Source organism: Psilocybe cubensis, chromosome 8 (genome assembly GCF_017499595.1).
Source record: "Psilocybe cubensis strain MGC-MH-2018 chromosome 8, whole genome shotgun sequence".
NCBI classification, from domain to species: domain Eukaryota; kingdom Fungi; phylum Basidiomycota; class Agaricomycetes; order Agaricales; family Agrocybaceae; genus Psilocybe; species Psilocybe cubensis.
In genome coordinates this window covers 2,249,639-2,265,954 of record NC_063006.1, presented here as the reverse complement: position 1 = coordinate 2,265,954, position 16,316 = coordinate 2,249,639, and the positions used below count along the sequence as shown (strand labels likewise).

The window sequence follows — 16,316 nt, the reverse complement described above, 5'->3', positions numbered from 1 at the left end:
GTTTTATCTTAACTATAGGCAATATGAGTGCTCTATCTGATTTTTAAGTCCTTAGCTGACCACCTACAGCAGTCACCAGGTCTTTCTCATGGTTGGGACCATCACAAAGAAGGCATCGGGCCTCACGGTTGGGACCGCACCTTAAAATAGTTGACAGCCACCTTGCTCATCTACATGTCGGGTTATCATCCCCGCAAAGTAAAATATGAAAACCTTCCATATTCAGGGTCCTTGCCGCTGGCATAATAAACAAAATTTTGTAGTATCACTGTCTCGGGCCCTCATCACACGAGCAACATTAAGATTATTAACCGTATCTCTCTATCATGTTTAAATCTCATCTGGGGATGTTAAGTCAACAAACCAATCATCAACGGACCTTAACCCTCATTAGTACAGAATTACGGGGTTCGAGGTCTTTCATCATTCAGGGTCAACTGTTACAGAAAGACGGGGTGGCCTCACGTGGCAAAATGATCTTGGCGCCAACGACGTCGCGGGGTGTGCCGTTCAGCCGTATTGTTTACCTGTACGACTTTCTTTGCCCTTCTTCGCGCTGATATAAGGCCATGGACTCATCATTCTTTTTCCCGCGTAACATTTTTGAAGCTCCACTGTCATTCTACTTATTCTGCCACGGTTTACATTCTCATGACATCTACCGCCGACTCGCGTTCACGCAGCAGCACTCCTCCTGAAATCGAAGCGGGGACCATTCAACATGGAGATTCACAACAGACAAAGAGAAGGCGACTAAGAGGAGCATGCGACAAGTGTAGAATAAAAAAGAGTGCGCTGTTTTCTCTCAATGACACAGAAGAAGGAACTTATTTTTTACTATCTTGTTCAGCCAAGTGTACGTTCACGCAGTTATTTCATTTCTATTTCTAATTTTTTCTTTCTCTGAGTATAGGCGACAGCGCAAGAATGCCCGGAAATAGGTGCACCAATTGTCGAATCGCAAATATGCAATGTAGCCATGACTTACCCAATTACCATAAGGCAACTTGAAATCCTGATTTTTGGTGGCTGGACCTCATCACAATAGTTTTACAGAGAGCAGAAATGCAGCAAGCGTAAAAAAGCCAGTCTTCAATTGCAACAGCACTCTTACCGTCATACCAGGTATATTCAAAATCTTGAAGACAAAGTTCGAAAGCTGGAAGGCTACATCGAAAAAGTTTGTGTTGTATCATCGTTAACAACTTAGCATTGACCCCGATCTGTTTTAGCTCCATCCTGGGAAGAATGTATATCGTGTAATAGCCTTATCAGAAGCGCAGGAAGGCTCGAATACATCTATAATCAATCGATCCGAGGTCCCAAAACCCGTTCGCAGTCTCTATGGAATAACAGATCCTAATTTCACCCTTCAACAAACTATAGCCTCAAGCGTACCCTCGAGATGTGTATCATTGGCGGTAGATGGAGGGGAAATGTCAGAAGAAGAGGACCTAGACCAGATTGGGCTATCAGATCACTTGGCCAAGTTATCAACAAATGCCGTCGAAGAGCGATTTTTTGGCCAGTCCAGGTAGGACTTAAAATCTCTTCAGTATGCGATAGCTAAATATCAGTAGCGTGTATATGTTTTCTAGACAGGTTTGCGACTTTCGACATCAAGTCGCTGGCCTGGAAAAAGTCAAAGGTACCGAATATCAACGAATCCGTCGTCACACTTACTGGGACATCAGACCGGTAGGCACTTGCTCGTAAATTAAAGTAAAGCTCGTTACTGAATCAGCACGAAGTGGGAATTGTCCCTTGTAGCAATACCTGAGACTCCATACATCTTTCCTGAGGAAGATCTCCTTCGAAATCTGGTTTATCTTTACTTCGAGAAGACAAATAGCCTTTTACCTGTTCTTCACCGCCCAACATTCATGAAAGCTCTGGATACGCGCCAACATCTCTGGGACTCATCATTCGGAATGACAGTACTTCTGGTGTGTTCCATTGGTTCCAGGTATTCACACGATCCTCGAGTTCTTTCCCCAAACGATACATCTGCCTTGTCCTCAGGATGGAAGTACTTTAGCCAAGTTACAGTTCATCGTAAGATTAACCTCTATAGAACAAGTGTTTATGATTTGCAATATTATATCGTGAGTCATTGCTTTGCTATTAGAACGCTTGGATACCTAAGTCAGGCATGGCCATATAGCTCGCTGCACTATATTTGACTGGTACAACGATGTCCAACGCAGCTTGGATTCTGTTAGGGATGGGCATAAGATTTGCTCTAGAAAAAGGTATCCATCGTCGTAGAGGAGATAAACAGGCTCCGACGGCTGAACGCGAACTGCAAAAACGTGCCTTTTGGTGTGATGCAATCTTAGCCTTTTCATACCTTGATTTAACACAGAAAATAGGGCACTTGTTTGTCTTGATCGCATCGAATGCTCCTTCGTAGGCCGCCCATGTTCGTTTCCTCATGAAACGTGTGTATTTGACAGCATTTTATCAAAACGTTTATTCTTAAAACTATTGATAAATCTTAACCTAGTTTCGATGTGGAGTATCCTATCGAATGTGACGATGAATACTGGGAGACTGATGACCCCGAGCAAGCTTTCCGTCAGCCGGAAGGGAAGCCATGTACCATAACGGCCTTCGTTTGCTTCATCAAACTGGTTGAAATCCTGGGTTTTGCCCTGAGAACCTTATATACCAACAAGAAGTCCAAAATTATATCAGGTTTCATAGGAAGTGACTGGGAGGGGCGGATGGTCGCAGAGCTGGATTCGGCGATGAACAAATGGAAAGAATCTCTTCCTGACCACTGTGCGTATACGTCACCTTTATGGATATCCTATCTGTCCGCTCAGAGGCTTGTAGTGAAATGGGAACCAGAGCGACAGGATCTCCTGTTCTTCCATCAGTCTGTGGACTTGCACGTCACGTATAACTACGTACAAATTCAAATCCATCGTCCCTACCTGACTAGGCCCTGTTGCCTAACCTTCTCTTCGCTTGCCATGTGTACCACTGCAGCAAGATCAACCGCCCACATCCTCGAGGCGGCAACGACAAGAGGGATTCGCATTTTCCCGATGACGATAGTACGTCCGTTATTCGTAGAGATCAGCTGTCTCAAAATCAAACCTGATTTTTTTAGACTGGCGCTTTCACATCAGGCCTGGTTATACTTGTTGGCTTATGGGGTGGCCAATCCATAGGATATGTTGGTGACCCAGAACGGGATATGCAAACTCTGGCTAAATGTCTCAACGTCCTGAAGGAATGCGAAAAAAGGTGTGTAGATTTAAATTTATAATACTTTAAATCGCTTATGTTTATATTATGTAGATGGATTTGGGCGGGGAGATTGCGGTGAGTCAAGCCCTTTTTAGGTATCGCACTTCTCTTAAATCCGTACAGAGATATAATCAACGAAACAGGCGCTCTAAATGAATACTATCCTACCAAAGGCGATAAGCGATCTTATGAGGCGTCCGAAGCAGCAAGCTCGAACCAAATACCAGCCACCGTGCCTTCGGCGATTGATGGTCTCATAAACACTGCATTTACCTCTCTCACCGAGATAGACGAAAATCCTGGAATGATGGCCACTCCCGAGTTTGACTGGGATCGACTGTTGCTCAGCGAAATGGGTTACCTTCCTGATTTTCCGAGAGATAATACAGAAACTCTTAATCCTGCGACTTCCCACAGGGCCTATAATTCTCAAGGTCCAACACCGTCAGGCATTGAGGTACCACATTCTCAGATCACGCCAGGAAATAGTATACATTCTTCATGGGATAACCTTCCCAGTTCATCTTTTCGGTGCGGTCCTTACCACTTCCTCAGAAATTCATGCTAAAATTACGTGATATCAAAGGGTTGAAGAATGGGACGCGTATCTTAGAAGTATGGGTCCATCATAGCTCTGACTGACCAAATGGTCTGGATTACAATGACTTTTAATGAACGATCTTTATGACTCTTTATGTATCATTTCATATACTCACTTGTACTATTTAACAACACTATTATCATATGGACATTTTGATTTTACAAGTCAAGATGCCTGAAACTTGTAGAAACTTGCGCAAATCTCGGATCAGGGCTATCATTTGCGCCAGCGCGGGTTCCGCGTAAACCCGATAAATAGCTACCTAATGAGTGGAGTCCTCTTTTGTCTACTGTAAATAAGGTCGCTCCTCCTACAAACAAGCATCATATACTTAGAACCAGAGTAATTGAATAGCCAAGCGTTCAAGGCCTATGTAGTTTTGGCATGTGTGAAAAACGCAAAACTGATGAGTCTAGACTCTAACGTCATATCAGTTGTCCACGGCACACGGATCAAAAGACTTATCAAATCTTGGGCGCTATTGTGTACATCAAAAAGTTCTCACGTTGTTTCTGTAAGGCTTGGTTCAACATTCACCATTGGTTATTAGCAGTATATGCTCATGACCAACTATTCCCTGGTAATCGCTATAACTGTCGTATAGATATTGACCGAAATGTAGCGTGAGCGCCATGATCCACAAAGTCGGTTTGCTACCTCTTTCACACATAGACAAAGTGTGGGATGCATATGGCTCTTGGGTCCATTCCACTGCTTTTAGGAAGGATACTGGAAGTAGGACAGTGATTATTGAGTTTGTAGGTGTCTGGTAAGTTATCATCCTGATCGCAAAGCAAGCTGCATAAAATGGTTGTCTAAACGTATTGAACTTGAAGGGATACAGTGAATTCGGTGGGTCTGATCGGTGTCAGAAAGCTTTATCACACTGCGAGCAATGGCTCCCTGCGAACATTTCGACATGCCGTGGCGTTAGATGAGCACCGTGCTCGATTTAGATCGAACATGTGGAGTCCACCAAGCACCTATCCAAAGAAACGTCCTCAACATTTTGTTGTAACAGACGTCGATCAAGTACGGTTTTCTGGCTGTCATTGTGGTGAGTTACGAAGACGACTTTCCTCTGTTAAATCCAAGTCATTGATAACTTCACTTTATCCCAGACGTTGGAGGTGGATCCGGTAAGCTACACACGCCAGATAATCCATGAGAACCTCACGGTTTCTAACATTCCCTCTTAATAGTCCCTAATGGCACTCGCCCAAATCTAGCGCATATTGCACTTCGTTGGATGGTTCGCGAGTGTTTCAAAGCAAAGACTGGGCTCAGGTTTGATCCTGCTGAAATAATGGCCATTGGGATTGATCCCGATTCTCTTAATCCCGTCGTCAAACCACGGCCACCTCCTGCCGCACTTTCCAATAGCCATAGGATATCGACGGAGCTCATTCTACAGCCCAGCTACATTAGTAAGGCGGCATCGTGGTTAATTAGCTGGTTTAAATCTGGACAGATTTCCGGAACTCCAGATTATTCCATATACAACACCTATGGCGAAGAAGAACTTGACCTCGTGGATGCTCTCGCGCCTGTGTATGATCAACTGGTTATCAACAGACGGCTGTGGTGGTTTCTGGAACATATATGGCTGCGCAGATATTCAGTTACCAACAAGAAGATGGTATGGAATAGAAATCTTGAACGCGGCCGCATGATACCCGTCCCTCATGATTCGTCACTCACCGACCCTTCTGCAGCGGCTTCACTGGGTCAAGTGGCAATTCACCCAGGATGGTCCAAAATTCGTGTACATAGAACTGTGACAACGCGAATGGAGTCTTCTGGTGATATTGATGGCAGGCAATATATTCCTAGGGCACTACTGAAAAACACAAGAACGTTAAACAATGTAGACCCTTCCTTGATCGAATGAGTTGACTGAATTTCTATTGCATTATTCTTTCCTACCTGGCGTTCAAACATAAATAACTTGTCATCAGGCACTTCCAAGCGGCCTAAAAGATATATTACGGTTATATAAAATATGCATTTAGAGTAACAGATAAATATGATTGTACAAACTGGTACATAGGTTACGGTAAAGAATACAAACGGGAGTGGAAATGGCAGTAACAAAAGCTAGAAGAAAAAATTAAAAATGCCTTTCAGTCCACCCACTCAATCAAATCAGGGTTGAGTTTATCAAGCCCAATTTCTCCATTCACTGTTGCTCGAGGCACATAGCGCTCTTTTCCATCTGCAGTTTTGCAAGACATCCGAGTCTTTACAGTCCTATGAACACGTACTTTGGTCCACCTTGGATCTTTTTCAGCCTTCTTCTTCATATCATCAGTACTCCCTGGTGCTCGTGGATCAAAGGGAGGAGGAATGACGCGGCCCTTTCCTAGGTTAGGTGTATACCCGCGAATCTTCATCGGCACAATTTCTAGGAGCGCCCACTTCGCCGTCTTAAGTGCGAGCTGATCGAAGATAGGAGCCAGAGCATCAACAAGGTCCAGCTGCTCTTCACTGTACGACCCATATATCGAATAGTCAGGCTTCTCTTCCTTTGGAGGCGTAACGAAGAAGCTCTTAACCCACGACCCAAAGCGCACAATGGCGTTGGGCTGTTTGATAGTGTTGCTGGATGACAATGTCATATCTGAAGTGGGTTCCAAAGCGGGAGGTCGGGTCTTAACAACAGGATACAACGCATCCGGATCCAATCCAATAGCCCGCAGTTCCGCTGGGTCGAACAGTATCCCAGCTTCTTTCTTGAAGATTTCCCGGATCATCCATCTCAACGCAATATGCGCCAAATTGGGGCGGGTGCCATTAATCACTACAATTTGAGTGAGCACGCAACATTTAAGCTCCAGCAAATAACATACCAGATCCACCTCCGACGTCTGGATGTTATAAAGTTTATGAGGTTTTGTGTCATAAGAGGATCATAATTTACATACCACAATGAGCGCCTGCGAACCACACCTGATCTGCGTCTGTCGACCAGCTCCAAGGCTTTTTGTTGTGTTCACTGAATTTTGGCAGTCTCCACATATCCTGTCTGAAGCGGGCGCGGTGCTCATCCAAGGCCACCGCATGTCTGAAAGTTTTTACTGAACCGTTTCTATCCGCGAATGGGAGCGTTTTGCCGTATACAACGCCAACAGAGCTGACGGTATCCCTGTTGATATTCCGTCAGCGACCTTCCAGGTAACGAATGTACAAAAAATTCAAGTACACACCATACTCCCAAAAATTCGATTGGTACATCTCGGCTTCCATTTATCTCACGGAATGCTTGCCATTCTTTTTTGTAGTCTTTACCCTTTTGCTTGTAGCTCTCATATGCACGTTCAACTTGATCCTCGCGTGACTTGGGAAGCAGGCCAATCTTGTTAATCATTCCTCCGACACTATGGCATGGACCAACGTAAGGCTAATGATCAGAAAACACAGCGTCCATTACTCACGCTCTCGCGGTGTATGCTCCCCTAGAGAAACCTGAGGAAGTGTATAAGAAAACAAAAGTAGCCGAGCATCTAGTTTTACTCACCAAACATGCAAATTCTGTCCCCATCCTCGTCTGAAAAGGTCGTCATGAGGCGGTAAGCACACGTCACACCAATAGATACAGGATAAAGGTCCCATACATTTGTCCATGATCCATTTATAAGCCTCTATAGTATGTGTAGAGATAAGTACCCATACATTGATTGTTGCAAACGATCGACGTACCTTGAACATGCGAACCCAAGCTCCAAGCAACTGCACTATCCACCGTCTGATGTACGATAAAGACCTTTGAGAGGTTGATAAAAACTCAAGGTCGACGTACCCTAGATGCGGTACTTATAACAGGGATCTTTTTGTCTCTCAGACCCGGAAAGTCAGGATGGTATGTTCCAATACCCGTCTGTGATGAAAGAGGTAAATGATTCTGCAAAAGTCATATATGATTTACAACTCGAAGCTTACCTGATAAAATATCATCTGTTTCTTCGGATCATCTATGGGATGAAGCATCCTCTTCAGCGCGACGACGTTGGAAATCTAGATGACGTTGCAAAGTTCAATTAAAACTCATAAATCAACTTGATTGACGCACATCCTGATCTTCCCTAAAAGAGGAGCATGTCAGTATTACACAAATATCAAAAGGGAGAGAGAGCTTACGAGTCGCCAGTCCCATCGAAGAGAAGAATAAGGGCGCGGCCTTGAACTTTGTGAGCCGGAGGATATGTGAGTATGTCTCCCTTCTTCTCCCCGTTCAACTTGTTCAAAAGAGGTGACGTCTCGTCGGAATTCATATTCGTTGTATTGGAAGATCTTGGGAGATATGTATGTATGGACCTGATTTGCCCTCTGGTCGGTTTTATATTTTCCTACTGGGCGTTCCTTGAATCGGTCCCAACACCCGCCGACCCAAGCCTGACTGGACTGTTTGACTGACATTGATCGCACCTTCCCTAACTAAACTGATAACGACATTCGGGAAACATTCCAATCTGACGTTCGCGTAAGAAGATATGCGACCCGCGCGGGGGTTTATGATTCCCAGCTCGCGCAACTGTGACTATGACTTTCGTTTTGAATCAACGACGGGGAGTTCCATAATAAACGATTGTGGGATGTTTGCGCGCGTCGTTAACACTGCCGACCTGCCCGCAACACTTCCCTTTTGTAGGTTGCAGGAAGGTCAAACATTGATAAGTTTCATCTCGCGCCGGGGTAAGTGATGGGACGGGTCAAGGGTCACAAGAGGTCATGGAAGCCTTAGCTCAGCCACAGGGTCCAGAGGCTTAGCAGGGCTTAGCAGCGAGCGCTGTGAGTTTGTCGAGTTCCTGAACTTTCCGGTGGCGGATGTTCAGTGGTGAAGACTGATGAATGAAATACATCTATTGAATACTCAGCGGTAGATAGACTGACGGATAGATTGGATTTGATGTTGTGTCCGCTCTATCCACCAGCACCAGTACCGACCTGATTGGCATGGGCGTGTTTACGTTTTTCTGCCTCTTGTCTTCAGCAAGAGCCGTTATAACTTCAATATAAGAACTAAATGGAAAGCTAATCATTTTGGGCAATGACAAGCAAACTGCATAGAGCCAAAGGATCAGATCATTCTATCTAAGAAAGGACTTCGAAACATACCGGCAGAATAAGGCCCAATTCAAACAAAACCTCCTAGCGAACGACCGATGTACATAAGTACTGTAGGCTTCGGACAGCATTGAATGTTCAACATTCAACTTGATCTTCAGGCACAGAGGAGGACAGGTGATTCGCGGTGTTGAACAGTTCTAAATGACCGACTCTTGACAATGCCATAATGCCGTCGCTTTTCAAACAAAGTCGCGGAACGCTTTAGCTGCGCTTTGACTCAATGTAAAGGACAACCTGGTGAGTCGGAAGAGACGGGACAAGACGGATTGCACAAACTGTCCATGTCATGTCCGGATTTCGAACGTTCACGTGATGCAGACGCGCTTGTATACGAAGACAGGGGCTAACACTATTTAGGTGGACTACGGTTCAAACCGGCGCTTCTTGTTCCTATGTAGATGTCGATGATTATAAAGCATAGAAGAATCCAAGCCACAAGTCGGTGCATTATTTAAAAATCAGTTTTAATCCACCCATTGAATCAGCGCAGGTTCCAACTTATCCAACGTAGTTTCTCCATTCATAAGCGCTTTAGGAATATATGGCGGATGCTTATCATCCCCCACACACGCCATACGCGTGCGTACCGTCCTATGAACGCGAAGCTTCGCCCATCGTGGATCCAGAGGGACCTGATGCTTCGCTTTGGCCTTCACCGGGTCTGTGAGGTCTGCATCAACAGGCGGGAGAATCGTCCGCCCACGTCCCAAGTTCCTCCGCCACACATCGCGCTTCTCTTGCGGCGAGTAGCCCTTCAGCCATATATGCTCCAAGAGCCACCACTTCATCTTGTGGATAATCAACTGGTCGTATATTGGTGCCAACGCATCCATAAGATCAAGCTGTTCTTCAGTGTACACTCTGTAGTCTTGGGTTTCGGGTGCGCGAGGGGTGGAAAACCAGCTTTTGAGCCATGATCCAGCGTGCTGAGCGACACCCGGTTTTTTAACGGTGACTGTCGACGGCTTCAAGTCTGGCGTGGGCTCAAGAGCAGCAGGGCGCTCCAGCACCTCAGGGTAGAGCGCGTCTGGGTTTATTCCAATGGCACTAATTTCTGCTGGATCAAACGTTATCCCAGTCTTTGCTTTGAAGCATTCCCGGACCATCCATCTCAGAGGTATGTGTGCCAGATTAGGGCGAGTACCGTTGGGAACTGTAGCGAGGTTATCGACATCGATCTTTTCAACAACGTTATGCACAAAACAACTTACCAGATCCTCCTCCGACATCTACCAGCATCAGCGCGCATAAAATTGTTCAATATTACAACCAACAAAAGACTAAATTTATTAGACATACCACAGTGAGCACCTGCAAACCAGACCTGGTCAACATCAGTCACCAGGGGCCACGGCTGCTTCTTCGGATCGGTTGAGGGTGGGTTCCACATATTCGAGCGGAAGCGCGCACGGTGCTCATCCAATGACACTGCATGCCTGAACGTACGCACAGAGCTATTGCTCGCAGTGTACGGGAGCTTCCGTGCGCTGATGATGCCGACCGAGTTCACTGTATCCCTGCACTATAGCATTAGATTATAACCGTCTTTACAAAAGGCTGATATCAAAAAGGACAAACCAGACGCCAACAAATTCCATGATAACATCTCTGCAAGCGTTCTCCTTGCGGAAGGCCTCGGAATCCTTCCATTTACCACAGCCTTGTCTCGCAAACGAATTATATGCATCCTTGGCTTTGTCCTTGAGGGCCCGAGGAAGCAGACCGACTTTATTGATCATCGCACTGACACTATAAAGTGTAATATTATTAACTTCGACAACAATGTTCACTACGAGTCTACTTACGCTCTAGCGGTGTATGCACCCCGGGAGAAACCTTGAAAGAAAGGGTAAAGATCATGTTAAATACCCGCCAAATCCAAGTGGCGTAGATTGCACAGTGCTCACCAAACAGGCAAACCTTATCATTTTCCTGGTCTGCAAACGTAAGATGGGTCAATAACTCGACTCGCAAATGGCGCATAGATATTCATACAATGATCAATAAGCCATTGGTAAGCCTCTACACCAAGTATCCCGTCAGCAGTACGCAGATAAACTAGACCGCGGAAATTCACCCCACCTACAACATGATAAGACAAACTCCAAGCTATAGCGCTGTCCAGTAACTATTAATCCATCCACAAAAAATGGCATCAGCCGAGGTTTCAGAAGCTGAGGAACGTGAACGCAAACACACCCTAGACAGCTCGCCAATGAATGGAATCTTGATGGTCAAGCAAGGGATGTACGCGTCATACGTCCCGATACCTGTCTATTAAATGAGAAACGCGAAAATACGCGGTAAGTTCATAAGCGCCGGGCAATCAGAACAGCATGATGGATGTGCAACTTCACACACCTGGTAGTACACCAGCTGCTTCTTGTGGTCCTCCAACGGATGGAGCATATTTTTCAACGCAATAACATTGGAGATCTACGAAAATCCATTTCAAAATATTAACAAATACGTCGTTTCGTTACTATTCATAAATCAAGCCTCTACGTACATCATTGTCATTATCACTTCACAGAGAGCAAAAAAAATCAAGCATTAACGCGCAACTCGCCGCGAGAAGAGAGAAAAAAGCTCACGTATCGCCCGTTCCATCGAACAACAAAACAAGGGTCCTGTGCCCGTCCTCGGACGCAGGTGGGTACGTGCGGATATTGCCCCTCAAATTATCCGCCGAGTCTGACTTCATCTTGTTCAACAGCGGGGTGGTCTCATCGTTCGACATTCTGCGCGAACGAGTGGATTACTTGAAGGGTATATCTCTTCTTTTCTTCTTTTAGCAAAAGAGGGGTGAACGCGGCAGGAACAGGGAATACAGCACACCCTGCGCGGATTATATACATATCGAACCTTTCCCCCACGTTGGATTCCATCACACCTCTACACATAAAGTGACAGCTAGAATGCTTCCTTGTAGATGTTTTTTCTTACACCCAGCCCAACGATTCACAACTGATGGCGCCTCTGAACAGCATTCCGGCGTTTTGGTAGACCTGATAACTTTAGAGAGCTAAGTATGGCCAATGACAGACTTCGGTAACCTGAGGATCAGAACATTCTATCTGAGAAAAACAGACAACTTCAGAACATACTGGCAGAGTAAGTCTCAATTCAAACAAAGTGAACCCTCCTAGCGAATGTCCGGTATACGTACGTTAGTCTTCGGACAGCTTTAAAAATTGAAAGTTCGACATTCACTTTCACCGTATCTTTACTAGGCTCGTCTTGAAAACGCCACAATACCGTGACTTTTCAAAAAAAGTTGCGGAACGCTCTCAGTTGCGCTTGAATCGATATAAAGGACTGCAAGATGAGTCCGAAGTCAAAGTCGATGGAAGTTAGAACTCTAAGACGGTTTGCACAGGCTGTCATGTTGATTTCAAGGTTCACGTGATGCAGTCGCGCTTCGACAGGGGCTAGTGCCATATTAGGCGTTCAAAGCATGTAGTGTTCCTATGTAAGTAAATAGTGATAATTATAAAGTACAGAAAAATCCAAACCAGAAGAACGTGCATTTGTTCAGAAATCAATTTAATCCACCCATTGAATCAGCTCAGGATCCAACTTATCCAACGTAGTTTCTCCATTCATAAGCGCTTTCGGAATATACGGCGGATTCTTATCATCCCCTGCACACGCCATACGCGTGCGTACCGTCCTATGAACACGAAGCTTCGCCCATCGTGGATCCAGAGGGACCTGATGCTTCGCTTTCGCCTTCACCGGGTCCGTGAGCTCAGCATCAACAGGCGGGAGAATCGTGCGCCCACGTCCCAAGTTCCTTCGCCATACATCGCGTTTCTCCTGTGGGGAGTACCCCTTCAACCACGTATTCTCCAGAAGCCACCACTTTGCCTTGTTGACAATGAGCTGGTCGTATATCGGCGCGAGCGCGTCGATGAGGTCGAGCTTCTCCTCGCTGTAGGTCTCGTACACGCTATAGTCTGGCTTCTCAGGTTCGGGAGGGGTGACGAACCAGCTTTTGAGCCACGACCCAGCGCTCTGGATGACGCCCGGTTTTTTGATGGTGTCTGTCGACGGCTTCAAGTCTGGTGTGGGCTCGAGGGCAGCAGGGCGCTCCACCACCTTGGGGTAGAGCATGTCTGGGTTAATTCCAATGGATCTAATCTCCGCTGGATCGAATGTCATGCCATTCTTCGTTTTAAAGCATTCGCGGACCATCCACCTCAGAGCGATGTGCGCCAAGTTAGGGCGAGTACCATTGGGAACTGAAGCGACAATATTTGCATCAGAATCTTCTCCAACAACATCACGCAGCAAATAACATACCAGATCCTCCTCCGACGTCTACCGGTACCAAACATCGTTCAATATATAATCGAAGAAAAACCAAAATTTATCACACATACCACAATGAGCACCAGCAAACCAGACCTGGTCAACATCAGTTACCAAGGGCCACGGCTGCTTCTTCGGATCCGTCTTGGGAGGATTCCACATATTAGAGCGGAATCGCGAGCGATGCTCATCAAGAGCAACCGCATGCCTAAACGTGCGCACAGAGCCATTGCTCGCAGTGAACGGGAGCTTCCGCGCGCTGACCGTGCCGACCGAGTTCACCGTATCCCTACACCACAGCGTTTTAGCATTATAACTGCGTCGGCGTGCAAGGGACAAAGGACGTACCAGACGCCGACGAATTCGATGATTACACCTCTGCTTTCGTTTTCCTTGCGGAAGGCCTTGGAATCCGTCCATGTGTCCGGGCCTTCTTTCGTGAACGACTTGTACGCATCCCAGGCTTTATCCTTGCGGGCCTGAGGAAGCAGACCAACTTTGTTGATCATCGCGCTGACACTAATAACACAACCATTAGCGTCCACAATAACGGCCACTACGAGTCCACTTGCGCTCTAGCGGTGTATGCACCCCGGGAGAAACCTTGAAAGGTGTAAGCGTCATGTTAACTTGGCCGCGGTCGAGCAATGCTCACCAAACAGGCAAATCTTATCATTTTCCTGGTCTGCCAACATTGCTTGCCTCAATGTTTCGCCTCTCAAAAGACACAAAGAAGACGCATACAATTATCAATGAGCCACTGGTAGGCCTCTACACCAAATATCGCATCAGTGAACCGCAGCAGATGCACTAGACCGCGGATAAGTCACCCACCTACAACATGATAATCCAAACTCCAAGCAATAGCACTGTCCAACGTCTATCAATTGATATATTCACGTCAGTCAATGTTTCCCGAGAACTCAGAAGCGAAGGAACGCGAAACTCACCCTGGACACGTCGCTAACGAGTGGAACCTTAACTTTCAACCCTGGGAAGTGTGGATTGTACGTCCCGATTCCAGTCTATCAAACAAACGAAAGAAAAATACGCCAAAGGCGCGATCGGGTTGTAAGCGCCGGAGATCACTGGAGCACGTTGAAGCAACTTCACACACACACCTGATAATACACCAACTGCTTCTTGGGGTCGTTCCTCGGATGAAGCATATTTCTCAATGCAATAACATTAGAAATCTACCGAATTCCATATTAAGATATCAACAAAAACATTGATTCGTGGTTATTCAGACGCACATCACCATCGTCTCTTCACATTGCAAAGAAGAAAAAACCATCAAACATCAGCAGGCAAATATCGTTGAAGGCAAAAAAGCAAATTGAAAGCTCACGTATCCCCCGTTCCATCAAACAACAAAACAAGGGTCCTATACCCGCCCTCATGCTCAGGCGGGTACGTGCGGATATCGCCTTTCAAGTTCTCCACCGCGTCAGACTGCATCTTGTTCAGCAGCGGGGTAGTCTCATCGTTCGACATCCTTGAAATTCACGAGCGAAACGGCTTGATTGCTTGCTTGCTTAAAGGGTGATATTCTTCTATCAAAGGTGGGGAGAAGGCAAGGAGAAAGCGAGCAGGAACAGGGAAACACAACACAACACACCCCGCACACAATATAAACACCGCGCATATATACATCCACATATCGAGCCTTTTCCCCCCAAGTCGGATTCCATCACACCCCGACAACGCAAAAGTGACAGCTAGAATGCTCCCTTGTTGATATACTTATCTCTAACACCGAAGATTGGTGCCTCCGAATAATGATACTCCGGCGTTTTTGACTGTTGACAACTTCAGATGGGACACGCTCCACAGATTAGCGCAGCTATAGGCTCTATCAGCGTTAGGGTTTCTCACGACATGTAGCCCAGCGCAGCGCTCTAATCGCTTCGAGGACGTGTAGGTACAGTCACACCGTGTTCACGACGCCTTGCACCGCGACTGTGAATTGGGTGTGCGTCGAGCGACGAGGCTGGGGAGGCCGTGGGTCGACGCGTCGCGTTCAGTCAGGGTCAGGTACACCTCCGGAAATAACACCCTTGTCGAGTTCCTGAACACTTTACTGATGCACTTACATAACATCACAACTTCATTTTTTAATTTATGGAACCTTTATCAAGGCCAAAATCGCTTATCATCAGGTTTTCTGTTTACGTACATATTGCGCTGTAACTGTGCAGTAACGTACTTTACTTCCAAAATCTCATGATCCCCGAGTTTGCAGCGCCGACTATAGTACTAGTACAAAAGCTTGAGTTAAGCACAAGACGACACTAAACAAAATCACAGGCTACTTTGTCAACTCTACCAAGCTGATTTCATTCAAACCAATTCCCGCGAGATGGTGATCATAAGAAAAGACAAGAGAACAGAACAGAATCGAAAATGAATACTACAACTATTGTAGTAGAACAGAAAACTAGAAGTCTTAGAAAAGGACGAGATGACACAACCGCACCATGGGGCCGTCAAGGTCAAAGGAAGGGAAGAGTAAGCACTGACACAGACAACATCAGCCAATTCCCAATTCCCAAACAAAGACGCCTTTAGCCTTTTCCTTTGGCCATTTGCCTTCGACCTTGAGCTTGATATTGAGCCTGTGCCCTCCTTCGCTACCACTACCAGACCTATAGACCAGGCCATCATGGCGTGGAAGCGACACCAACACTGTACACAACACCCGAAACCCATTGCTCAAAGGGCCGCATGGCCAAACGACAAAGAAAGAAACAATCAAAGTAGCCCAGCGCAGTGTAGTGTGGTGCAGGTATACATTCAACGCAAACAGTCGCACAGACCACCCTCACCCCTAATTAAAGCGATAACCCTCACCCCTAACCCCTAACCCTGCGCACCACCAGCATGCCTACCTAACACGCAGTCCACACCACACCACACCAAAAATCAAAATCAAAACCAAACCACTCCAAAAAACCAAAAACCAAAAAACACAAACCCAAAAAAGATAATCACAACAAACGAATGACTCACCCTC

General features: G+C 46.1%; 5 protein-coding genes across 5 annotated transcripts; 2 read left to right on the top strand and 3 right to left on the bottom strand.

The window, feature by feature from the left end:
* Positions 1-651: 651 nt before the first annotated feature.
* On the top strand, positions 652-3,890 carry JR316_0009224 (uncharacterized protein; the record flags this gene model as incomplete). Its single annotated transcript, XM_047894929.1, has 11 exons — positions 652-775; positions 851-856; positions 914-941; positions 1,057-1,180; positions 1,233-1,534; positions 1,603-1,698; positions 2,507-3,062; positions 3,119-3,255; positions 3,310-3,333; positions 3,382-3,789; positions 3,845-3,890. 11 exons carry the CDS (start codon positions 652-654, stop codon positions 3,888-3,890), a joined length of 1,851 nt encoding a protein of 616 aa, XP_047746388.1.
* A 601-nt stretch (positions 3,891-4,491) lies between these two features.
* Positions 4,492-5,750, top strand: JR316_0009223 (uncharacterized protein; the record flags this gene model as incomplete). The annotated part of the gene is made up of 4 exons (XM_047894928.1): positions 4,492-4,628; positions 4,696-4,916; positions 4,981-4,998; positions 5,062-5,750. 4 exons carry the CDS (start codon positions 4,492-4,494, stop codon positions 5,748-5,750), a joined length of 1,065 nt encoding a protein of 354 aa, XP_047746387.1.
* A 232-nt stretch (positions 5,751-5,982) lies between these two features.
* JR316_0009222 (uncharacterized protein) lies at positions 5,983-8,130 on the bottom strand (the record flags this gene model as incomplete). Its single annotated transcript, XM_047894927.1, has 12 exons — positions 5,983-6,659; positions 6,709-6,726; positions 6,784-7,004; positions 7,066-7,236; positions 7,294-7,324; positions 7,377-7,406; positions 7,474-7,500; positions 7,559-7,604; positions 7,659-7,736; positions 7,799-7,873; positions 7,929-7,941; positions 7,997-8,130. The coding sequence occupies 12 exons, from the start codon at positions 8,128-8,130 to the stop codon at positions 5,983-5,985; spliced, it is 1,521 nt and encodes a 506-aa protein (XP_047746386.1).
* A 1,320-nt stretch (positions 8,131-9,450) lies between these two features.
* JR316_0009221 (uncharacterized protein) lies at positions 9,451-11,726 on the bottom strand (the record flags this gene model as incomplete). Its single annotated transcript, XM_047894926.1, has 11 exons — positions 9,451-10,139; positions 10,198-10,215; positions 10,286-10,503; positions 10,565-10,735; positions 10,792-10,822; positions 10,894-10,923; positions 10,982-11,114; positions 11,186-11,260; positions 11,348-11,422; positions 11,496-11,511; positions 11,581-11,726. 11 exons carry the CDS (start codon positions 11,724-11,726, stop codon positions 9,451-9,453), a joined length of 1,602 nt encoding a protein of 533 aa, XP_047746385.1.
* Positions 11,727-12,532: 806 nt separating this feature from the next.
* On the bottom strand, positions 12,533-14,797 carry JR316_0009220 (uncharacterized protein; the record flags this gene model as incomplete). The annotated part of the gene is made up of 12 exons (XM_047894925.1): positions 12,533-13,230; positions 13,292-13,309; positions 13,372-13,589; positions 13,649-13,819; positions 13,861-13,903; positions 13,956-13,985; positions 14,045-14,071; positions 14,135-14,180; positions 14,251-14,325; positions 14,422-14,496; positions 14,557-14,569; positions 14,652-14,797. The coding sequence occupies 12 exons, from the start codon at positions 14,795-14,797 to the stop codon at positions 12,533-12,535; spliced, it is 1,560 nt and encodes a 519-aa protein (XP_047746384.1).
* Between the last annotated feature and the right edge of the window lie 1,519 nt (positions 14,798-16,316).